Source organism: Puccinia triticina, chromosome 5A, assembly GCF_026914185.1.
Source record: "Puccinia triticina chromosome 5A, complete sequence".
Taxonomy (NCBI): Eukaryota; Fungi; Basidiomycota; class Pucciniomycetes; order Pucciniales; family Pucciniaceae; genus Puccinia; species Puccinia triticina.
This window is the reverse complement of record NC_070562.1, coordinates 4750598-4774896: the sequence shown is the minus strand read 5'-3', so window position 1 is coordinate 4774896 and position 24299 is coordinate 4750598. Positions and strand designations below refer to the sequence as shown.

The following is a 24299-nucleotide window of genomic DNA, read 5'->3' as shown; positions in this document are numbered from 1 at the left end:
CCCAAAAACACGTCAAAAACTTTAAAGACCTTCCAGTGCGTCCTGTCAGTGCCGTCGAATGTTGCTGGGCTCTGATTCTCAAAAATGTCAACAAATTTGCTGGCTGCTATTCAACTACCAAGCGTTGTTTGAAAAGCGGAAAGACTCGCAAAGATCTTGTATGTACATCTTGGTGTTGCCAGCTTTCTCGCTTCGAGTGCCGCAATGATCTAAAATTATTTTTTTGTTGTTCTATGTAGCTCACCAAGGCCAAAGAACTATACAAGGCCACCTCTGGATCCACTTTCAACCTCGACCACTGCTGGGGAATCTTGAAGGACACCCCAAAGTGGCAGGCGACTCAGCAAGAGAATGAAGCCCGAGGCAAGAAGGCAAAACAATCGACTACAGCTCCACCTGCCGACGTTCCCAGCTCTACTCCTGCTGCCTCTAGCCCGACCGTAATTGATTTGGATGACGACGAGTCTGATGCCAGTCGATCGGTTCTTGGGAATGTACAAATGGAGGGTTCAAAAGCCGCTAAACGAAAACGGGCTGAGGATGTCTCACTCGGGAAGATGATGACCATGCAACAAGAGCTGGTTACCATTGCGCGCGACCGCCTTAACTCAATGAAATATGCATCCGAAATGGCACTCGAAGAGACCATCATGGCTAAGGATCTCGATTCAATAACGGACGAGACGAGGCAAGCTTATTACGCAAAGAAGCAAAAACTGATCATGGAACGCGAACTAAAAGAAGAAAAAGGAGAAAGAAGAAAAGGAGAAAAAGGAGAAGGAAGAAAACGAGAAAAAAGAGAGGGAAGAAAATGAGAAAAGAGAGAGAGAAGAAGCCGATATGGAGGAGGAGTCCGAGGAAGAAGACGAGGACAGCAAAGACACAGAATGAGAATCTGCTTGTTTCTCTTTGTACTTCACCGTTTTTTTTTTTTTTTAAATTCACATGTCAATTGCAATGTGATCAAGAGAAAGAAAACAAAAGAAAGAAATATTAGAGAAACTTGGGCCGTTTTTTTTTAAATCATAAGTCAATTGCGAAAAGATCAAGAGAAATAAAACAAAAGAGCTAAATAGTAGAGAAACTAATGTTGAGCAATGAGAATAACAAATAAGCTAAAGAGGACTGGGGGAGCTATCTTCATCGGAGCCATGTTTGTTCCACAAATGATCAATGAGATCGTTCTGAAGGGTATTGTGTGCTTTGTGGTCTCTAATAGCCTGGTATCGTAGCATAAACTGTTCAAAAGTTGAGTCGTTCGGTCCGTTAGTGGTTATATCTGCTTTGGTACGTGGTGTTTGTTCATATTCAATGTTTCCTTCCATTTCACTTCCTGATTCATCTTCAACTGTCATGTTATGAAGGATGATCACCGCCAACATAATATCAGAGAGGACTTCATGTTTCCAAAATCGACCGGGGAATCGCACAATCGCATAGCAAGATTGCAGGGCCGCAAAAGCTCGCTCAACATCCTTCCGGTAGGCTTCTTGCAATTTGGAAAAATGTTTCTTCTTGGCTCCTTGCGGATGAGAGATTGTTTGGATGAATGTGGCATAAGGAGGATAAATGCCGTCCGCAAGGTAGTAGCCGAGGCCATATCGATTGCCGTTGACTTCATATGAAACTGAGAGTCCTTCACCTTCTTGAATCTGGTCGAAGATGGGAGATTGATCAAGAATGTTGATATCGTTGAGGGTACCAGGCAGTCCAAAGAATGCGTGCCAAATCCAAGTGTCGTACGAGGCCACCGCTTCAAGGACAACCGTCGGTTCTTTATCCTTGCCGCTATATGTTCCCTGATCAGCAACTGGACAATTCTTCCAGCACCAGTGCATGCAATCGATAGATCCCATCATACCGGGAAAACCTCGCTCCTCCGCAACTTCCAGGAGCCTAGCGGCATCATTTTCGTTGGGCTTTCTCAAGTATTCTTTGCTGTAAACCCGAACAATAGTTTGGCAGAACTGCTTCAAGCTCTCGATTGCAGTTGATTCACCTGTCATACAGATAGATGGTTAGATTTTGGCTATAAGATTGCAAGGATTAGACATAAGAGACGCATTTCACTCACTCATACAAAGGTACTCGTCTACAGAGTCTGCACTACATCCATACGCAAGCATTCGTATTGCAGCAGTGGCCTTCTGAAGAGGAGAAAAGCCCAACCTCCCAGCTGCGTCACGTTTCTGTACAAAATAATTGTTTGCTTTTTCAACATCGTCAAGGATTCGTAGGAAAAGGCTCCTTTGCATTCGGAATCGACGGCGGAAGACGTCAAGAGGATATGCAGGGTTCTCAGCAAAATAATCATCGTATAGCTGCTGGTGTCCCTGAAGTCGATTCCGGTTTATTTCTCTTCTTCCGGGTGTTGAACCGCCATGTTTTCTTCTCTCTTTTGTTTTGATCATTAAGCTGAGTACCGTTTGCTGGGAGGCTAGGACATCGTCTTCATCGTCCATCCATTCGAGGACATTTTTGATATTTTGCATGGTGTTGAGTGATGATGATTTGATTTCCAGAGGCGGGTGCGGAGTAGTCGGATAGCGGCTTCGAAGTGCCAGTCCATAATTGGACCTGAGCCGCGACTGCTGTTACATGGGGTCGCGGGCCGGGGAACTCAGGCCAACTGCCCCCCGGACCGTTGGAGATGCTCTAAATATGCCTTACCGAGCGGGTTTACAGAGACGGTGGTGGATGCTCTAAATGGCTTGATTTAGAGGGAGATGCTAAACCTTGTTTGCTGGTGAAAACTCAATTTCATTTAGCTTGCACAAGCCAGTAAAGTTAGTCTGTCCCCTCAGAATAAACATTTTTGCCAATGGGAAGTCATCCACTCCCAGGTGACCAAGTTACGATTTCTGAGTGCAGTACCAGATTTTTAATCTGATTAACCCATCTTGAAGAATATCTGTGCATCGGATTTCATGTATTTACATTCAAAAAAATTGAATATGTAAATAGAATAGCCCAGATCAACTCGAAATGAATTGCTTTCAACCAGAAGGCTCATGGAATGACTCCGCCTTGAAAACACGACAACTACAAGATAACAGAAAGTTTGCAAGTATTAATAAGTTCCAAGAGAGAAGGGTAAACGAATAGCGAGTACAAGTTGCAAATACCTTTCATGATAGGTGAGTGGGAGAAAAAGAGGTGGATCCGGATGATGAAAAGTGATTGGAGAGAGAAGTCATCCTGAGAATTCGGGATACCGAACTGACACGTGCGCTAGTCCTGCTCTAGGGAGAGAGGGCAACAAGCTTCTCCTTAACAAGCTTCTCCTTCAGAACGGGAGAGGATTAGACCATCTCCTCGGCGAGGCAGTCAATGGGTCGCATGCAGATGAATGCAAGTCAATCGGACTCGTATCCAAGGTCGACATAAATATGAGTGGCGGATCTGGTCAAGAATATAATCTAGAGAGTCTGTTCCTGACGGAACGATTCGGCTGGTTCGAGGGCGCAATCAAGCCGGGTTCAGGGGTGAATGTCTGACCCAAAATCCCGGTGGATTGGCCTACCAAGATTGGTGAGTTTGTGCCCAGATTGGACTCCTGTTTCTCAGCTTCTGAGCCGCTCAACGTTCCTGTCCTGTTGGTCGATCGACCCCTTCTGTTAAACGTTCGTATGATCATACTTTGTCGGCGCGACGATCTTATCTGAGTCTCGTCATCGCCGCCGATGGCACCATTCGCCTCCCGCTTCGGACTGCCAGCTGATTTGGATCGCCTGACCTTTTTAGGCAGAGTTCTTTCGATACGATGTAGAGTTCTTTCGAGTGCGAAATCCAAATGCTGATAACTATTTTTTGGATAAATTAGAAAGATGTCCAAGTAAGTAATGTGCAAGTCAATAATCCTTGGCTAGAGCTGCATTCTCGATTAATTCTTACATGAATTGCACGGCTCGACTTGGTCCATCTTCCGCTTGAATTTGCTCCTTGACTTGTTCAGCCTTTTCCTTGATGATTCTGTCCGACGTTACCTTGTTGAAAGCCTCGCACAGCGTGTTGACAGACAAAGAATCGATTTTCAACCCGGCTCCAAGTCTCGCAACCCGCTGTGTTGAGTAAGAATGAAACTTGTCATGTTAGATGATTGGGGCGCATAATTGGGTTGTCTCAGCTCTACACACTCACATCAGCCCAAAAGGTTTGGTCTGGAATTAGAAGGGTTTAATAACAACATTGTCAGTCACGATATGTTGATAAATAAGGCGAGCGAAAGTATCTGGAAGACTGACCTCCAAAGAACGGATGGATGATGGTTGGAATTCCAAACCTAAGCGATATACCAGTCGTTCCAGCACCACCATGATGACAAACGGCATCCACTTGGGGAAACAGCCAATCGTGAGGAACGGATTGTAACACATAAACCTCTGGTGGTGATGGGATATCTTCCTTTGTGGATTTCGCCTCAGCACGATCGCTCCATCCTTTGGCAACTATCGCTCTCACGCCAGCTTGGACAACTGCAGCGTATATAGACCTGGTTACTGCCGTTGAATCAGGGACTGTCACGCTACCAAAGCCGATGTAGATCAATGGGACTTTGTCTTCCTTGGCAGAGGCGATGAACTTTAAGAGTGGATCTGGTGGCTGGAAATTCCCGTGTGATTGGTCCAGGAACCAGTACCCCGTGACTGGTGAAATTAGCCACTTTGTCAGTTGTCAAGCTGACCGAGATGCGCAGATCAATTGGTCTACTTACCTTCTATGTGATCTCTCCAATCCAGCGGCTTGGGAACGACTGGTAATTGATTATTAACGGAAATGGAGACAATTTGGGTAAGAGATGTGAGAAACATGAGTTTATATCGGAATGATCGCTTACCAGCAGAACTGAAGTTATACATGAAGGGGACCTAGAACGTTAGGATTGGCTATGGTCAGCCAGAACATCTCTTTTAGGAATATATACACTCGAAATCGCTCACCTTATAAGTTTGCATTTGCTTTAGGCGCCCGGTAAAGACCATCTATTAGTGTGATATTCTACCCTACTGCAAAGAACGATGAACATACCTCTAACGATGTAGGAGGTATCCCTAGAGTCTCTTTACGCCATCTGTTGACTTGTCCGGACATTGCGCGCCTGATTTTATTATTCGAGGTTAGCCCGGTGCGATTTGAAGGGCAAAAGGCTCCAAGCATACCAAATCAAACTATCAAAAAGGGAATAGGACAGCAAATTGTAAGATGGTCCAAGGTCGATACTGGAAGCAAAAGCTTGTGGGTAGGTAGTTGTACTGGTCCATGTCATCGTAAACCTATAAAAAACACGGTGAAACGTTAAACCTTTCCCGCGTGATGTTGCTTGACCAGACGCAAGGAAATCACGAGGAAACCAGAACTCACGCTCGAAAATACGGTATTCTTAATGCCTCAGCAATATGGATTCCAGAGAAAGTGGATGGACTTTCGATTAGCAATTCGGCTTCGGATTCTTTGGTGGCCATCCAGGACTCCATGAACAAATTGTTCAACCAGGTCTTGAAATAACCCAAGCCCTCCTTGAAAAAACCGGTACTAAAAAAGTTATGCTCGACAGAAAAGTTCTGATAAATTCAAGATATTACCAGTTAGAAAAGTCCTCAGAGGTGTTGGGGACCAGCCGAAGGTGAGAAATTGCTGGTATGTCACTTGCCATTAATGCACCCGGATCACCCCCCACGTCCTTGTACAAAATTCCGAACGATTCGACCCAAGTACGGTATTCTGGATGGGAAGCGATGGTGACTGTGTGTCCGTCTTGCATGAGGCGCTTTGCCAGGGACTAGAAACGCATCGTTTTTTTGTCATGAATTTCCTCTCCCTGTCGAGCTTATAGAACAGCTAGACATACGATATAAGGTTGAACGTCGCCACGACTGCCGATGGTAAGACACACTATCCGCAGCGGTCTGATAGTTTTTGTGATCTTGGCTCCGCTGATCAGGACCGGCATGCTGTCTCTGCTACATATGGGGATCGTATAGCTGGCCGGCTCTGTGGCTGGGACTGAAGACCGAGACGCTGCGGGCTGGAAGTCTTGAAGCCGTTTAGGATCCCTGGAGGATAAGTCTTGAACCGCAGCTTTGAGTACTTCGATCACCTCTTCCCTCGTCGATTTCGATGTGAAATCTAGCCTGATATCGGGTGCTCCTAAAGTTTCGATGGCCAAGCCGAACCGGTGGAAGCCAAAGGCACTAGTCGGCTTGAGGTTGCCGACACTTTTGAGTGGAATCCTTAGTTTGTAGTCTGAGCCGAGGACAGGAATGCCTCGATACCAGAAGCCTGTAAACCATCACGTGAGCAAACTATGGAAGAGGAGAAATTGAAGTGGCACCTACACAGATAGTCTTTACTAATGGCCACATGGCCAGGGCTGGGGAGAGTACGTAGGAGTGAGCAAGGGTAGACTATTAGACCACAATTTATTGATCAGTATACAGTTTTCTGATTCCATCAGGCTCGGAATGATGAGAATGACTCAACGTACTTGCAAGCTTTGTATTGGCCTCCAAACCAAAGGCTTTCCCGAATTTGTCGGCCAGGGTATGCTCGGAGCTGTCAGCGTTTTCTGTATGATCTGAGAGCTTTTCTTCATTTTCACTATCTTCCCCGTCGCTCTGGCTAGATGTGATCTTGAGCAAGGGGGGTGGAGTTTGGTGCTTCGAAGTCGATTTGGATTGGCTGACTTGCAATTTAGCTCGGACGACAGCATCAAGTATCAAATCATCAAAATTGCCGTGACTGAGGAAGTATGACAGTTGAATTCGAGTCCGATCAAAGTCTTGAAGTGTGAATTTCCCTTCGATTATATCATTATCAACCACGTCTCTGGCGGACGGTGCACAATCGACATCCACGCTCATGACTTTGGCCATGTTTTCAAACGTGTTTCGATGGAGCTTACGAATCCGCCGCAAAGGGATCATTATCTTAATCTTCTTGGAGTGATGTGTCTTGAAGTTGAACAGGGTGGAAACGAATTCAGCGTGCCAGGCACTCGTCGCTTCAGCAGTATCGAATTTGGAGTCCACAATCTCGCCCGTTCTTAATCTGACCCTCAGGGTGTGGGGATGAGTTGATGAGATTGGTAACACATGCTTGATCTCAGAGAGGTGAACGGAGTGGAGTGGCCTGAAGAGTTTCGTGCTTGATCTATACAGGGTCACACAACTGACATTACCAAGAAAAGATTGAGTAGCTCTCTAAGTGGCCTATCCGAGCAAAATCAGTCGTTAGGAACGAGACTCACTCGGTACGTAGCTCGACCCACATTCGCGTTGGCCTTTTGAACAGCCCATTCAATCGAACGGTGATGGATCCACTCTGGGAGACGAGGAAACCGACGGGGCGGAAAGGCCTTAGCACACGCGGATAGTGGGCTGGAAAAGATGACACGGCCTTGAGTAACGGAAGAATTTACTCACGCGAATAATGTCCTTGGTGTCAACCGGCGGGAGATAAGCAACATAGCAGAGCCGGCGATTGGTGAGCAGCATAGAACCTTGAACCAATACGCTGCGAGTGAGTATACCAGGGACCTGCTTGATCCAGCTTTCCGGTTCGGGATGCCCATGGCTGTCAGTCCCTTTCCAAGGACCAAAATCATCGATCACCGACTGGAAGTACTCTTGATTTGTGACAACAGATTCCTTGTTTGCCGATAGTGTTACATCTTGCCGAAGTATGTTTGGCGACTGGGGACTGACTGGGCCGAAATTGAGTTGGGAACCAGAGTCGTGTTGGTGGACAAGCGTGGATGCAAACTTATTGATAAACATTCGACTAGCATGACGCAGTTGGGCGTCCTGCGGACCAAGACCATCATCATACGGTGAGTTGGCATCGGATGCTGGCTCTTGGATGGTCTGCTCGTCGATTACTTCCTCCTCGTTGTTTGAATCGGTTGAGCGGGCATCCGATGGGTCTCCAGGGAGAAGGGTCTGGTCTAAATTTTGAAAGCTGCTCAAAGCGGCCTGTCGTTGATTTCAGAGAGAACGATAGGCGCCAGGCGCATCAAAAAATATTGCAGCAGATTGTAAGCATGTATTTGCGTGTTTGGCATGGGGAGACATCACAACAGGCGCAACTAACAGCTTTGAGCATCCCGACAAGGGACGCGGTACTACCCATCATCCCCCCGCCCGGAAGGTAGGGGAATGATGTCTCACTGGGTCCCGGATCGGCTCGGGCATTTTCCATAACTGGACGTTTCTCGGGGGTGCCACGGAAAGATCTTGACGTTGGATTGGAATAGGTGGTGTGGTGGGCTGGAGGTTGAGAATCAGGATGGGCAGGGAAGACTTCAAAAGTCCGAAGAACTTGAACAGCTGTGGTTACCTCTTATCACCTTCCGGTCCCGGTAATCTCGATATTTCCAACGACTGTCAGGAAGCAGAAAGCGTCCGGAGCACAGTGAGCTTTTGGGGGGGGGCTGGCCTCGGCTCGGAAGCAGGAGGCCCGAAGGTCGCCGCCAGTCAACGACCGGCTCATGACATGTGAGCTTGCAAATGTGTGTGTAAACGCGATGCACATAAACACAAGCCAAGACCAGGAAGGAGATGAGCCTGTTCAATTATTATTCCCAAGGACCAACGTTGTTAATCAGATCCCGATCAGCTGCAGCTCGTGGAGTCCAGCCTCCGGAGAGTCCTTGGGGGATGGGGAGGGCTGTTGAGTCTTGAAAGAATCGGCCGGAATGGCTCCGGGTGGCTTTAAAGATATGTTGTAGCTCCGGAATAGCCACAATGAGTCATTTTCCTGTTTGTTTTGCTCTGGCCTGTGAAGCGCCTTGATACATAAGAGCAACTCCACCGCGGGCCCTAAATTGGGTCTCTAGTTGGAATTTACCGACTCAACCCGACCCACCGCGGGCGCTATTAGCGTCAAAATTTTACAGGTGTCCCCAAATTTCATGCCCGAGTCCGTACATGTAGGGACTCCTAGAGACTCTCTCCAACGACCCAAAAGACACTGTCACATAACAACAACATTGTGAAACTCCATTGGTCACCTCCTCGATGAACGGAACCAATCTTACAATATGTACTCATCTCAATGAACGGAACCAACCGGCCATCGAGGAGATGTATTGCTCCTCTCGGTGACCGGAAAGAACCGGCCATCAAGGAGAATTATTACTCATCTTGATGACCGGAACGAACCGGCCATCGAGGAGATTTATTGCTCCTATCAATGACCGGAACAAACCAGCCGTCGAGGAGAGTTATTATCCTCTCGATGACTGCTCCGTTCCGGCCATCGCAGCAGCGACCAACCGGTTGTCAGCCACACACACACCAATCAATCCTCAATGACTGGTTCGTACCGGTCATTGAGGTGAGTCCACTTCATGATTTCTCGATGACCGCCATGGAAGGCCATCAAACGAGGCGGTCATCAAAAACATGCAAATGTTCTGGATGACCAGTTAGTGACGGCCATCAAGGAGTGTTATTTATGTATCCACCTCGGATGGTCATCACACAAAGTACATTTGTTCTGGATGACCGGTTTGTGCCTGTCATGGAATACATGTACAGCCAAAGCGAAAAAGCTTGCGGGTGCGGGAGGCCGAAAATTGCCTGCTGCATTTCAGCCACACACCTGTACAGCTCCGCTGTACAGGATGTCACATCGCCTCCGGGCGACTGGTTGAGCTTGATTTGCATGTCAGGCCGACTGTTGGGTGTGGCAGCTAATCTAGGCGAAGCGGCCGATGGGGGTAAAATTGCACCAGGATTCCAATGATGCAACCCTCAATACCCCAATGTTAATAATGAAGGAAATAGCATTTTTCTTCCGATGATATTCCTGTATGCAGCTTGACATACAGGACCTATACAGGCTTGAAGGGCCGTGGCTGAGATTCCAAAATTGGGCCTGCCGGACCGCAAGCTTTTTCGCTTTTGCTGTACATCGGTGGTGTGTCAGTGATTTTTAGAGACTCCCTTTGGAGGCTCGCGGTGTATGCCGCAGCAGTTTGGGGCGGTAAAAACTGCTGCGCAGTCCCGAAGATTGAATTTTAGCGACCCCAAACTAGGGCCCGCGGTGGAGATGCTCTAACTCCGGCAAAGCCTCAGGCAAGAGAGGGACTTAGTTAAGTTTGCCCGTGAAGAGTGGCTGCCCTTGTGAGAATATTAACACGTGAGCAGCCCTTCAGCATCTCCAACGATCCGGGGGTAAGGTTCCGATCCGAGCCCCGAACACCCGGTGCTACCCGACCGGGTACCATGTTGAGTCGGGTTGCGGGATGGGTCCTGAAAACAATATACCCGGTATCCAATTGGGTAGAAGGGGAGGGGAAGAGGAGAGGCACTTCAAAGTTGGCCATGCATGACTAAAATTCAAAAAAACATTCAAGCAGGTTTGGGAGGTGTAGTACAATGTGACCAAACTTGTGGAAGTCCCTCTTCTGCGGGGGGGTGGGCAGCCCTGGTCGCGGAGCAAGGACTTGAGTCTAAAACTGACTTACAACCGCGTCACGGTTGGCCAGTTTTGGTGTAGCTGACTTTTGGATGGCTGCACCTCCTGTACATCCATCTCCCCGGAGGTAAAAAGTTGGGTCAGAGATAGAGGAGGGTGGTGCGGACCTCCTCATCCACTTTTCAAAAGAAAATATTGAAAATTGGAGCAGCAGGAATTTTTTCAAGATTTTGAAAATCTGAAAATCTGACTCTTCAGCAACAATGGGCCTATACTATACTTTACTATAACCAGGCCTTTTTGTTATTGTATAGGTCTGGTTGTACCACCCTATACTAATAACTGTACTAGTATTGGCCCTTGCTGCAATTGGCCCGTATAGTATTCTGTGGTTTTTCTCTGAAACAAAAAATACAGGTATAGTAACTTTTTTTGACCCTGGTTACCGCAATAACGCACTTAACCAGGTGTAAACATAAGGCAATGACATGTGGGCTCCTGATGATTGTACAGGTGAACCATGCCACCTACCTGGTCCTTGCGGCAATAACACTGGGTAGGTCTTGTTCTGTTGAGAGATTGTTCTCTGTGGCTCCAGACATGGTGGTCTGTTCCCCTCAACTACTTCAAAATCCTTCAGCAGCCTTATGTGGCCTTGTGAGGATTTTTCCCTCTCAGGGGACTTTGCTGAGGCCAGAAAGGCATTGGGTGCTCTGATCCCCAAGCCCAATGAATAGATAGATTTGCATCCCTACTGAGTAGTGGTACTGGCCACATCTGGCCAGTATAGTATTGAGATTTTTTTTGTTTCTTCCTTCATTTGGATATAGTATTTTCAAAAAAGAAAATCCTCATGCAATTGGATATAGTATTAAAATTTCATTACAGAAAATGGAAATAACAGTACTGTTATTGGACCAAAAAAAATACAATGACTATAGTATACCAATATCTGTATAGTAAAGGCCCATTGTTGTCTTCAGGATTGAACTGAAGTTGATTCTTGGCTTCTCAACCAGGATCCCTCCTTCACAAAATTCCTCAAAAAAAATTCTGTTTACTATCCTGGGATGGCCATCTTGTCCTCTATTGATTACATAAGGAATGGTTTGGTTTGAAGAAAAAAAAACAAAGTCATGTTGAACTAAAATTGGCTTGTAAAAAATCCTACACATACAATTTTTGAAAAATTCAAAATCCTTCTTGATGGGGATGAAGACCCATCTTGGGCACACCTTGCCCAACATTATTATTGACTGGGTATTTGGGTGTATTTTATAGGATTTTTACAAAAAAAAGGACCTCGGAAGCCCAACCGTGACACGCAAGCATGCACGTTTTAGACACAAGCCTCTCCTGCACTTTGTGCAGTTGACGGAGAGGCTGTACACGCTCGCAATGTGACATGTATGCACTTTTGTAACTCCATGTTCAAGAATGCACTTGAACACCATCTTGCAAAAGTGCATGCAAGTTGCATCTGACCAACTTTGAAACCCCCTCAAATCCAATCCTCTGCTTGGAGTTGCTTGGACCTCTGCTGCCATGTCACAGGGAAGTCTCTCAAAGTAGGAATGGTTTACCATTCTGTTCCTTTTTGGTTGTGTGAGAGGGGATTGGAACAAAAAAAAACTGTGAAGTGGGTAATTTGATGTTATCAACATCAATGATAGCCTCAGCAAGACAATCTTTGAGGCAGATAAGGGGCTCAAGGCTGTTGACTTTCTTTTGATTTTGGGTGTATTCTTGGATGTATTGACCAGCTGAGATTAAAGTTCTCTCTGTTGGAGCGCTGGATGCAGGTACTGAAAGGTATGTTTGAGCCATTGTTGCAAGTTTTGGGAACTGTTTGGAATGTGTCTTCCAAGAGATTAGAGGATCACAAGATTCCTCTTTGCATTTGGAGCTCAACTGAATGTCAATTGGTTAGGCATCTGTTGCAGCATGTTTGGGGGGCGCTTTCTGGGTGGTGGTGGTGATCAAAACAGCATGTATTCCCACCATCACACATCAGAGCCCCAGTAGCTCAACTTTTGGCCATACCCATTGTGTACCCGGTGTTGGGACTGGATATGCCAGGTACAGATCTTGAGCAGGCTATACCCAGACCTGGGGCATCATATCAGAACCTTATTTGGGGGTAGATTGGCTTGCCTTTAGCAGCCTGGGAGCAGATGTCCTGAGCTGTCACCAATGTTTCACAGTAGTCCATATCATAGACTGTTGATTCAGGCAGAGTAAAACTCAAACTTGGTTGTGAAACCCTTTTGCTGAATGGAAAAGGTGATGAAGGAGTTGCAAGCTCTGCCCTTCTGTACTACAAGCTAAAAGACCCACCAAGATAGGCTTGGCAAGTTTTGATCAGGTGATAGGAGTGGTATGCTCAAGATGAGTTTGTTCAAGACACAGTATAAAGACTTTTTATTGCTATGTAATGGTTGTTATGAGTATAGTAGTAAGTTGTAAGTGTTGTGAGTACAAGTTGGAAGTCAATCACTGATGATTAATAAACTGGGGAACAAAAATGAGGCCGGTGTGGTGATCAATTTGGTGGTGCCCATGGCACAGAAGATTTCCAAGGTTTTCCCACTCTCAGCTTTCCAGGCGTCTTCAGGATCAATTTCAGCCCTCAAGAAATGTCAAGATCAGCATGTGCACAGGATTCAAGGCATTTCAGGAACTCTTTGGCCGTGCATGGCTGCATTTCAGTTGGCTATGGCCCCGTCTTTCTGTTGTTTCTCTTTTCTGTGTTTCTTTTCTTTCTTGTTTTTTCTCCTTTCTATTTTCTTACATGCATATGTTGGATGGAGGTGTATGTGGTGGGTTGGTGTTTTTTATTTGTGTGTTTCTTTGGTTTTATCCTGTTTTGTTTTCCTTTCCTTCCTGTTCTGTCTTCAGCTGTTGTTGATGTATGATGACCTGTCTGCAGCATGTCACAGCCCCCAGAGTCTGAGTTCAGCTCAAAATCAGATGATGGGGCGGCATGGACTTTGTCTGAACCCAAATTTTTCCTTCAGATCATCCGTCAATTCAGAATCCCAAATCTTAAGCTTATTGATCCCCCTCTCTGTGTCCGTGTGTCTTGTGAGTTCAAAACTCTCACTGCTCACCACCCTGAGTCCAACCTCCCCAATTCATTTCTTTGAATCACATCTTCTGACCCCTTACACCAAGCTTCTTCCTGTTCTGATCCTCATGAACATTAAAAATACAGCCGACAAAAATCCATTGTTGTCTCTCAACAAATTCCCCCCTCCAACTTCTGCTATCACTTGAATCCTCAGATCTCACTGGACCACTGTGAAGGCGGTGTACCAGCGCAACTCTCCCTTCCAGTAACTGCCAACGGTCCAGCACCGGTCAGAGATTGCACTGGCTCAGAGAGACGGCATGTCAGTTCTCTCTTGAGAGGAAGAAGAAGTAAAGAGAGAGACTGCATGTCAGTTCTCTGCTGAGGCAAGGAAGTAAAGAGAACGGATCTCTACAAGTCTGTGACAGGGCAGGTTTCAATTGATGACACCTTGTGAACCCCAGAGGATGAGGTGGGTTTACGAGAGGGTGTGCATGATAGACAATCTGATGCCAATGATGTTGATGCCAGAGGTTGGGGTGGCTTGAAGAATGCTTTGATTCCCGCTTGAGCAGCAAGATTAAACACATGTGCCAGACAATTGAGAAGGCACTTCTGATTATCAAATGATACAAGATAGTCTAGATGATCTCCCATTGTTTGGTTGTTTGATGTGTTGTCCTAGTCTGTGGTAATGCAAAAACAATTGTTGCCCATGTTGAAATCTTGGAGCATGTTGCCTAAATGATTTGCAAGTGAGACTCCTGTGTAACTTCCCTGCACAAGTCAAGCACCCAGGATGATTGAATGCAGAGTGAATTGGGCATCAATCCACTGTGCTGTAACTCCAAGTACCAAGCAATTGCTTGGGGAAGTCCAAGTGTCACAAGTCAGGCTGATCTTTGATTTGATTTGTTGAAGCTGCTCACAAAGGGCATTCTTCCCATCCCAGGAGGTTTTCCAAACACAAGCAAGATGGTGTATTTGCCGCAGAGAAGCTTCTCAAGTGTTGGTTTTCAGTGCAAGTTTTCATCCTCAATGGTGTAGAAAGAAATGTTGCAGGTTTCAAAAAAGCAAGTCACCACCAAAGTCAAGGAGTCACGGTTGAGTAGCTCACCTTTGTGCAAGAAATTGCTGATCACACCAGTAATTACATTTTGTTCATATATCTGATGTTTGTGACCCAATTGATTCACCACACTCTTTGTCAACTGCTAGTTTTGAGTTGCAGATGCTGGTACCTTCAAGATTGGAGTTTACCTGGCAGATATTGTAAGAGATGTTTTCAACCATCACCATTTGAAAAACTGCCAGAGCCAGCTCTCCTTAATTCTCCGGTTTGGTGTTTCATTGGCTGCGGGGGTCAACATTTCAAGGTCTGAGTTTGAGGGGTCCTTGATTTTGTCAGGGGTTTGCTTTGAAGCCATCTTGCTAGAGGGTTTATTGAGTTACCAAGTTGGCCAAATTTCAAAACAAATTCAATGTCGCCACCAGCAAATTTATGATGAGAAGACCTGGTGTACCCAACATAAGGTACCGCCTACTGCCAGGTACACCAGATCTCATGTTGGCATACCCGGTACCGGACTTGACCTCCCAGATCTAATCCTTACTCAAGATTTGTGACAGAGGGATGACTGGGTGCTTCAGGATTTCCAGAGGGTCTAACTTCCATTGTAGCAGAGTGCCATTTATGCTTCCAGTGGTGACTGAGGGTTAATTTGGATGTAGATTCCATTTATGGGGTCCATTTGGTTTTATCTTGGGGCCTTCTGTGAGTAAATATACCTATGATTCATAGGTATACAGTGGAACACATTACACATCAGTGCTGTAGATGGAACTGTTTATGCTGGTGACTTGCTGACCTGAATGAAATTACAGATAAGTTCTACAACTTTTTTTAAATTGGTTTGCTGATGTGGCATCAGCAGATTTGTCAAAAACTCAGATGTGAACTGTCCTAATTCATCAATTCCAATTTGGCTTTTGAATTGTACACCTCACAGGAAATGATTTTTCTTTTTTAGTTTTCAGGGGCTCATAACCCTGCATGTTGTGCATATAAACATCTATCTCTTGTAACCTTGACAAACTGAACCCTTTAACTGGGGATGAAAACAAGAAAGTGAAGGCTGGGCTAAGTTTGCTCTGTAAATCAGAGGGGTTCAACAGCAAACTTAGTCAGTCCTTCCTTCTGAGTTGGCAGGCTGGCGCCCCTCGCGCGAAGCGCAAGCCTCCGAAGGAGGGACTTGGGAGTAAGTGGGGAAATTTGGCATGAGCGGTGAGGACCGCCTCAACCCATTTGACTGGTGTCAAACTTCAACACCACACCACCATAGCATCCTGTGAGCCATATGGGCCGCCCAGGTGCCAAATTGAAGCCCTGCATCTGGCCTTTAAACCTACATAGGCCATATATTTTTATCTTGAAAGGTCTTGAAGTTACAAAGCTTTTAAAATCATGCTTCCAAGATTCTGGCAATGATTGTACACTTCTGTATCTTTAGTAAGTGCATGGAAGCAGTATTTTCTGCTTGTAATTAAATGAAAATGCATATTTTTGAACAAGTTCAATTCTCAATTCATGATCAATGCATAATATTTATATTGATATGCTTGATGTACAACAGTTGGAAAAAAACCTTGATTTGTTGGACCGAGCTCAGCAGTGATTTTGCAAGGATGCCCAGCGGCCAGCTGGGAGGATAAGAAGCTGATTTGTGGATGGCTGCCGGCGCAAGAAGCAAGCCTACAAGGCCGCACCACTCATGTCCCTATTGGGCAAAAAATGGGTGTGAGATCATGGATAAAAGGAAAAATGGGGGTTGGCTGGGCCCCAGGCTTGTCAGCTCTCATGCCAAAATCGGTGGCTTGGGGGCAAGCCTCTCTGTGAGACAGAAACCCTGCGGGGCTCTCCTCCAGAGAGGCTTGGTTAAGCTCGGTTCAACAGGGCTTGTCAGGTTTCCCACAGCCCCTTGCGGGATAAATAGGGGTTTTATGATTGCCTGCATCTTTGTAATGCGGTGAGTGATGATAATAAAAACTATGTAGGATTGAAGGCCAGATCATGGGCTTCAAATAAATCAAGTGTAGATGATTTGGGTAAAAAGTAAGCATAGATGACACGGGTGCAAAGATTTGCACCACCAAAAATGGTGGATTGCCCCCTACGGCCGGCGCAATACGACCGGGGCAGCCGACCCCGAACCAGCCAGCCACCCCGATCTATGATTTGGATGAGATCAACATCCCATCTCATCCAAACTTGGTCAGAAGCTCCATCATCCAAGATGCCCCGATCTCCTAATTCTCCCTCTGCCTCCCACCCCCCATCCCGTCACTCTACCCGGGCAATCACTCCTGTTCGCGCAGATACTAACTTCGTCCGCCCAAACAATGATTCTCGCAAATCACTTCCCTCAACTTCGATCGTCCCGGACTCGACCCAGAACGTCGTTCAAAATAGCTCACAGGTATCAAAGAAGCGGAAAAGGAGAGATGATGGTCTTGATGTGGATGATGTAGATGATTATTTTCACAAGCCAAGATTCGCGGAGGGTCAGGTATGTACATCGGCTTCTTTTACATTAAGGATCTTGCTTTACCACTCACTGTTACCATTTTCTTTGGGGCAGACCTCTGGTGAGCCCATGGTATACGAATGTCGATGGTGCGGAAACTCATATAAGAAGGCCACAGGAAGCCGTGGGAACCTGTACAAGCATCGTGATGGGGATCTTCACCGAACGCCATGTCCCTCACGAAATGAAGCCATTGCCCAGGGTGCCAAACTTCCGTTAACTCCGAAAGAGATCGCACAGAGAAAACAAGAGAAAGGAAAGGGAGTAGAAGAGCCCGAAAGGAAATCACAAGGGAAAGGAGAGGGAACCAGCGAGATCGAAAAGAAAACGCAAGAGAAAGGAAAGGGAGCAACGAAGAAACTTTTTCAAACAAAACTTGTTCAGACGAAACTTGTACAAACGAAAACGGTTAGATCGAAGCCTGCTCCATCAGGGAGCTTCGATCTGCAAATCTTGAATCAGATGTTGCTCATGTGGCTAGTTCGAGCTTCGCTGCCTTGGAGTCGGATGGACGAATATCTAGAATGTGCTTTCAACTACGCTCGACCGGGCGTCAAGTTTTTCTCGCAAGTTTGGGCTGCAACCCAAGTCCACATGCTTTACCGGAATTTGCAGGTCAAAGCAATCGCACCACTCAAGGTAATCTTTTTTCTCTCTCTTTCATTTATCATTAGCCACAATTGATCTGATGTGTTTCCTGGGTATGCAGAAACTCAAATCAAAGTTTACACTTATAAACGATGTGTGGGCTACAAAGGGCAAACCTCGGGCCTTTTTGGGTATCTCAGCAGCTTATGTCACGGATGACTGGGTTTTTAAAACCATTCATCTTGGTCTCAAATACATCCCGTGGACACGCAACGGAAAGTCTATCGCGATTCCATTTGGAAATATCATAACCCAGTCGGACCTTCATACCAAGATAAGTGATTTTTTCTGCCTTCGAATTGTTTCACGAGTTATCCAAAATTGACATCAGATATTGTATATACATCTTGGCTCAGACCACCCAGCCTGGCTCCAACCATGTCACGATGACCGAAGAAGTCGACCAACTTGTTCTTTCGAAAACTGGTACTCAGCTCAACTTGTCTCGAAACCATATCCGGTGCTTTGTTGATAACATAGAACTTATCCTGAGTGCCGGTTTCAAGGCGGTTCCGCTTGCGGATGCTGGCTTGATAAAATCAAAGAAAGAACCTCTTGGATTCGTTGCAATACTTGATCCCTTTGTCGAAGAATCCGAAATAACCGAGGAATCAGGTACATTCGATGATGATGATGATGATGTTGGCTTTGATGATGACGACACGGACGATGAAAATGACTCCGATATCGACGGAACTGAAACCCAAGTTAGGAACAATCCGATTGATGCCGTCTTAAAAAAGGTTCGTATTCATTGCTCTAACTTTCCGATGTTTCCCCCAAAACTAATTGACATGTTGCCTCTGTTTTTGATGTATCTTCAGGTGGACTATGTGATCCGAAGGATCACCGATTCAAAGGCTAAACGTATAGATTTCGCTACTTGGTCCAAGAACCTTGGCTATTCAGGGCCGCGCCTGATTGCGGGCTACCTGTCTCGATGGGATATCCTATTCCAAAGTCGCGATCGAGCGTACAACGCAAGAAATGTGATCAACAAACTGATCGAGAACGAAAAAGAACGGCACAGCACAGAGGGGGGCACGAAGTATTACAAGGACTATGAAATCACTTCGACCGATTGGGAGGTTGTGAAAAAGCTAAACGATGTTCTTGGGGTGGGTTATTTTAATTTGAATACATATCCAAGCTGAATTGTCGAAGGTTGAATTCGATCAACATAACAGGAATTTTATTATATCGCCAAGAAGATGGAGGGTGACATCCCATCGGCCAGTATGATGCTTGCCGAATACTGGGGCATCAAAAACTATTTCGCAAAGAAGATAGATGCCTCGCCAGACGACACCGACTTCAACAAAATGTTTGCCAAGATGTCTGAGAAAACGTATGAATATCTTGGCGAAGCAATGGCCTGCGACACAGTAATCCTTGCGACAATCCTGAATCCCAGCTACCGACTTTCAATATTTCAAATGTGGTTCCCATCAAATTACGCCTACGCCCAATCCCTCATCCAAGCGCAATTTAACCAGCGCAAGATTGAGTATGAGGCTAACTTACGGTTCAAGGAACCAGGACCATCACGAGTGGACGATCAACCACTTCGAAGGCAGGGCTCCCTCGAGGAAGTCGATTTCTTTCCGGACACTAATGGGATGGAATCCGAGGACGAGTTATCCATATATCTCCGAGGCAAGTATAAGCTTCCAGCATCTCAAGCACACAACTCGCTACAATGGTGGAAGGTTTGTTAAGCTTCACTACCACGTCGTAAATTTAAGGCCCTGGCTAATCTGAGTTCTGACAGGACCACGAGGACGATTTCCCGATTCTGTCACTCTTGGCCCGGGACTACCTCGCTTGCTGCTCAACCGCGACGAGTCTTGAGCGCTGTTTCTCAGCGGCTGCTGATACATGTGCAGGCGACCGAGAAAACGTCGTAGCCCATACCATCGAGAGATGGGTGAACTGTAATCAGTGGCTTCATGCAGGACTCATACCCGACGGTGAATTCCAAGCTGTACAAAATATTATTGCAGAAAGCATTATTGCCCAAAACAGCTGAATGCAAGAGAAAAATAACCCCCACAAAAGGTTCAAAAGTACTATATACGTACGATTATATGCTCTTTTTCTTTTCAATCTCATGTACCCCAATTATCCTCCAACTTGACTGCGTTTGTCAGTTGTAATTTCGCAAAAAATGACAGATGGCTTCTCCTTAGACCCACGCGTGTCTAGTTGATCGCTTTTTTTTTTGCGATAGAAAACAAACCCTTTCATTCAGGGCAAACATAAAGAGCCGTGCAAAACACCAGGTTGTTAAATCATACTCAACTATTAATTCCGTTGAGAATAAGTGCCATGCTCTGCAGAATTGGTCTGGTGATTCATAAATGTTTCAAACCTTTAAAATCTCGAAAACGGGACAAGTCATTGAGCATGTGCATCCCATGGAGTTCATTGAGGAAGTCGCGTATGTAGAAATCATGATATTTCTTTGAGGAAGCGCTGTTCCAACTGAGTATCGAGTCCTTTGCCGATCAAAACCAATTTGGGGTGCTCATGTTCATCCATCAAAACATCAGGATGGACCGGCTGGATCTCATAAGTTTCCCGGACGGCTTGCAGAATAAACCAGTTCCCGTCATTATCTTTCAGTAAGCCCTTGGCTCGAAGGATTAATGGCTCCCCAATTTCTGAGCCCGGCTCGGCAGGACGCGGCTCTCCTTCTTCGCCCAGAATTCCCTCCCAGAGTAGTTTGCGGAACGTCCGATCAAACTTGCTATCACTGGTGTTGACGTTCGCGAAAGCAGGCAGATTGATGGTAATCGTCGAAAAGCTATCGTGAGTCGTCCGAAAGCTCGGGTCTGTTGAGTTGCCTACTGGACGTGTCAACCTGGCCATTAGGCTCGAATCCACGTTTTCCGTGTTCCTCTCTGGCGTCGCAAGTGACTGGGGCAATCCGCGATAGGTTGAAAATGAATCCAGACTGAGCACCTTGGGCAAAACCATTTCTAGATCGTCATCTGATTGACTCAGTAGTGCCGAATCGTTCAAGGAACTTTGGAGGTTAGAAGGTTGCTGTCAGTGCTAATTCTAAAATCTCTTCTCTATTGATGGGCACCTCGATTCACTCACTCGATCAACCGTTTTAACGGCTCGAGTCTGGATTCAGATACCAAGTCGATCTTTGACAAGTACAACGAATCCGCGACCGCTATTTGTCTGTTCGAATACCCGGAAAGCGTAATAGATGAGGAATCAGGAATCAGAAAAGCGAGGGGAAATTGTTATGAAGCCTAACTTGGTCACAGTTCCACTATTGGCGGTGGCTTCTTCTTCCAGTTGCTATGCATAGGTTAAACGCGAATTCCAAATACGTTAGGAAACTGCAGAGATCGTGACTAATGCCTCTGAGCGGCTGAGCTACCTTTTCCAAGTGTGCGCAGTCTACCACCGTAACGATCCCATCAAGATAGAGGAGAGACTCGAGGGCTGAATCAATCCAAAACAGCAAAGCTATCTGAGACGGATCGGCAATACCTTGACGATTTGGAAAATGGGTGAGTGCTACCGCTGGTCTTGCGTATTCCTCCCTCCAATGATCCAAAATTCACCTGTAGTTTCGACAATGATGTGACTGCGAATGCCAAAGATTAGGAAGCCCGATGTCAGTCCAGAAATGATGCTTCCTTGATTTTATGGTAGTTCATTACTCAAATGTGCCCCGTCGTTGCATGAGAGACTCTATGGCCAGGACTCCTTGATCTTGGGCGCTGCAACACAAGCAGCCGTTCTGGATAACACAAGGCGCGTGCCAAAGGGATAAGCAAAATCAACTGTTGATATTGGGTAAAAATTAATTTTTGCGAGATTCGTCTGGAGATAAGAGGGAAGAGTGGGATACAAATAGTGTGGTCACTCGCATCTAGTTCTAGCCATTCTTGAACCTGAGTTCCCTCGTTAGCAACGGTCAGCTGGATGGATTTCCCTATGGCCCAGGAGAGAGATCAGATTTTGACTGTTCTCGACCAGGACTTCAGACGGAAGATTACAGATGGTGAGGGAGACCTTCGATGCTAGCCGTTTGCGCAAATTCGTTCATGACGATCGCGATCTTGAGCTGGCTTTGGTTGGTCAGTAGCCGGCGCAGAAGGGTCGATTTGCCACTGCCGAGTTGTCCAGAGAGAATCGTAACCGGCACCTTTTTGAGATCGGCCATGATGGATAGCTGAGGGAAGGCCTGGTTGAGAACTGGCGTGATGCAGGCTTCTGCTGCCGCCTGGTGTGCCGACTGATGGCAATTACCCGAGGGGAGGCCGGGAGGGGGTCCATTCCGATGGGCCGATCCTTCCTTTCACTGCCATGAAAATGAAGTCAAACGGAATATCCCATTGTTTTTTTCTTTCGCATTTTTATGTTGTTCTTGGGTTTATCACCCATCATTCTCAAATTGTAGGGGCACCCAATCCTGCCTGATGTGGAGTGCACCGAACTATTTGGACATGCCCTTGGTTATTCACGGTGCACCTTGCTTCCTGCTCACCCCTCCTCAGAGCCATGTTTCTTCTCGGATAGCTTGTCAAGGTAAAATCCCCCCGCCATCTTTGAGCCACTGTCTGTGCCCAGTTCAGGTACAGAGCTCTGACTACCCCTGGACCAACCACGTCCAGTTTTGACCCGTCATGAAAACCGGCCATCCCACCAATTCTGAGGCAGGATTTCAATGTGACCTGAGATCGCTGACAGCCATCTTTCCCTCACATTCACTTCCTGGTCGGCCTCCAGAAGTGGGCAGACGGAACCAACACATTGGCACCAATCAGGCCGTCATCTTATGGCAAGGGCCAAATGAAAGCATAGTGCCGCAGAAAAGTCTATAAATAGAGGGGGTAAGGCCGAGTGGTTGGGTCTGAACCATCCTCTATCACCACCAACATCTCCCACAGCTTTCTCTATCCTACCCCACAGAACACCTCTACAATATATTTCCTCGTGCTCTTCGCAGCCGGTATCTCAAAATATAAGAAGCCCCTTTTAAACTCCTCCCAAACCAAACAAATCCACTAAAATGCGTTTCGCCCTTGTTGCCGGAGCCCTGGTGCTGAGTGGTAAGTAAATCGATGCGTGTGTTTTCTTCTTACTGAAGCTGACCTTCATGCATTTGATTCTTCCAGCTTCCGTCTCTGATGCGCGCTCTGTCCCACTCACTCCATCGAAGAATGCCCGAACCACCTTAGTCAGAACAGAAGCTCTCAACATCCGGATTGGAACGCCTATCCATCTGTCAATTGCCAGGAGGTCATTGATCCAAGAAAATGCAACCCAAGCACCACAAGACATACTTTCACGTCCAAATGCAGCTGAGGCTAAATCATCACCCAACATGCCCGAACCTCCCCCCAAGAAATCGGCTCCCAAGCCTGAAGATGACGGCTCGCGAGTTCATGCTTATTCTCAGCCTGATTCAAGACGACGATCGATCCCCATTACTCCGGTATCAGCAGTAGCTCAAGGATCACTTGCCTCGACAATAGGCGACAAACTTCCTCAAGCTTTTACCATCAAACTGGCCAATGCTGAATCCAACCAGCTTGCAGCAGAGCAACCTTCACCTGTCTACATCATCAAGCCAATTTCCGCCGAAGTAACAACGACTATTGCGGAGAAAATCAAGCCAAGCGCAGCAGTCGTCGACGCGGTTGATAACATCAAAGAAGGTGGAGAACCTACCACGGCCCTTCTGCGAGCTATCGAGCACTACCGGGAGGAAGTGTTGCAAGAAAGCCCAGCTGGCGCTGTCACCTCTACGCTTCCATCGCCCGTCTCCAGCATCTCTAACAACCTGTCAATCCCTCAAACCAAAAGAGCCGTAGAAACAGTCACCCGTGCTGTCTCCAGAACTGCTGCAAACCTTTCACCTCTTCAAGACAACACCCCCGCAATTGGCCCTATTGGATCAACTTCTGTCAGCGACTTCGACTCCGCGGGTCTATCTGCCCAATAATCATTTCCTATCTCAATGTCCTTATTCCATTCACTTTTCATTCCCCTAATACATCTTTGTCTAGACCAAATTTTAATATTCCTTATTCTAGTAGCTACTTCTACAAAACAATCATGGGCTTACTAACCTATTCCATATTTTAATCAACCTAATACCGAATTTTAATCATTCCTATCTGACTTCTTCAAAAACAAAAACATGAGCTTCCTAACATACTGGCTGTGCCTCGCGCCGGAGGGCCCTGCTGCAGCCTGAGTTGGCGCAAAGCTCTCCTTGCAAAATCATCTTTCAAAGGAAAGACTTCTTTTTAGCCTGAGAGAAACCCTGGGGCTACCATTATTAGACGGTTTCACGGGTTTTCTACTACATGTCACTAGTTATACTCTCACATGTATTCTGCCGCAGTTTCTGATCTAACCTAGTTGTCCAGTTAAAGCTTGTTTTCCTTTCCACTCCTACTGTTTCTTTAACACTCAACTACTGTTTGCTCAAAAACAAGACTGAAAAGCTGCGCTACGCTGCAGAAAGCGGCTATTTTAGCGCAGCGCAGCGGGCGCCGCTAACCCCCCAGCCCAAAAAGCTGAAGCGGTAGCGTCCCCGCGCT

The 24299-nt window shown here is 46.4% G+C and overlaps 4 protein-coding genes across 4 annotated transcripts; 2 read left to right on the top strand and 2 right to left on the bottom strand.

The window, feature by feature from the left end:
• Positions 1-3406: 3406 nt before the first annotated feature.
• Positions 3407-8196, bottom strand: PtA15_5A578 (uncharacterized protein; the record flags this gene model as incomplete). Its single annotated transcript, XM_053169354.1, has 17 exons — positions 3407-3803; positions 3895-4061; positions 4141-4160; positions 4245-4646; positions 4715-4753; positions 4838-4868; positions 4941-4958; positions 5029-5098; positions 5160-5273; positions 5362-5561; positions 5615-5779; positions 5849-6279; positions 6336-6404; positions 6485-7167; positions 7247-7320; positions 7422-7970; positions 8089-8196. The coding sequence occupies 17 exons, from the start codon at positions 8194-8196 to the stop codon at positions 3407-3409; spliced, it is 3537 nt and encodes a 1178-aa protein (XP_053020560.1).
• Positions 8197-16782: 8586 nt separating this feature from the next.
• On the top strand, positions 16783-17138 carry PtA15_5A577 (uncharacterized protein; the record flags this gene model as incomplete). The annotated part of the gene is made up of 2 exons (XM_053169353.1): positions 16783-17050; positions 17128-17138. 2 exons carry the CDS (start codon positions 16783-16785, stop codon positions 17136-17138), a joined length of 279 nt encoding a protein of 92 aa, XP_053020559.1.
• Positions 17139-20172: 3034 nt separating this feature from the next.
• PtA15_5A576 (uncharacterized protein) lies at positions 20173-21910 on the bottom strand (the record flags this gene model as incomplete). Its single annotated transcript, XM_053169352.1, has 8 exons — positions 20173-20749; positions 20827-20913; positions 20993-21036; positions 21119-21231; positions 21306-21328; positions 21405-21484; positions 21615-21679; positions 21760-21910. 8 exons carry the CDS (start codon positions 21908-21910, stop codon positions 20173-20175), a joined length of 1140 nt encoding a protein of 379 aa, XP_053020558.1.
• Positions 21911-22759: 849 nt separating this feature from the next.
• Positions 22760-23695, top strand: PtA15_5A575 (uncharacterized protein; the record flags this gene model as incomplete). The annotated part of the gene is made up of 2 exons (XM_053169351.1): positions 22760-22799; positions 22866-23695. The coding sequence occupies 2 exons, from the start codon at positions 22760-22762 to the stop codon at positions 23693-23695; spliced, it is 870 nt and encodes a 289-aa protein (XP_053020557.1).
• Positions 23696-24299: the final 604 nt, after the last annotated feature.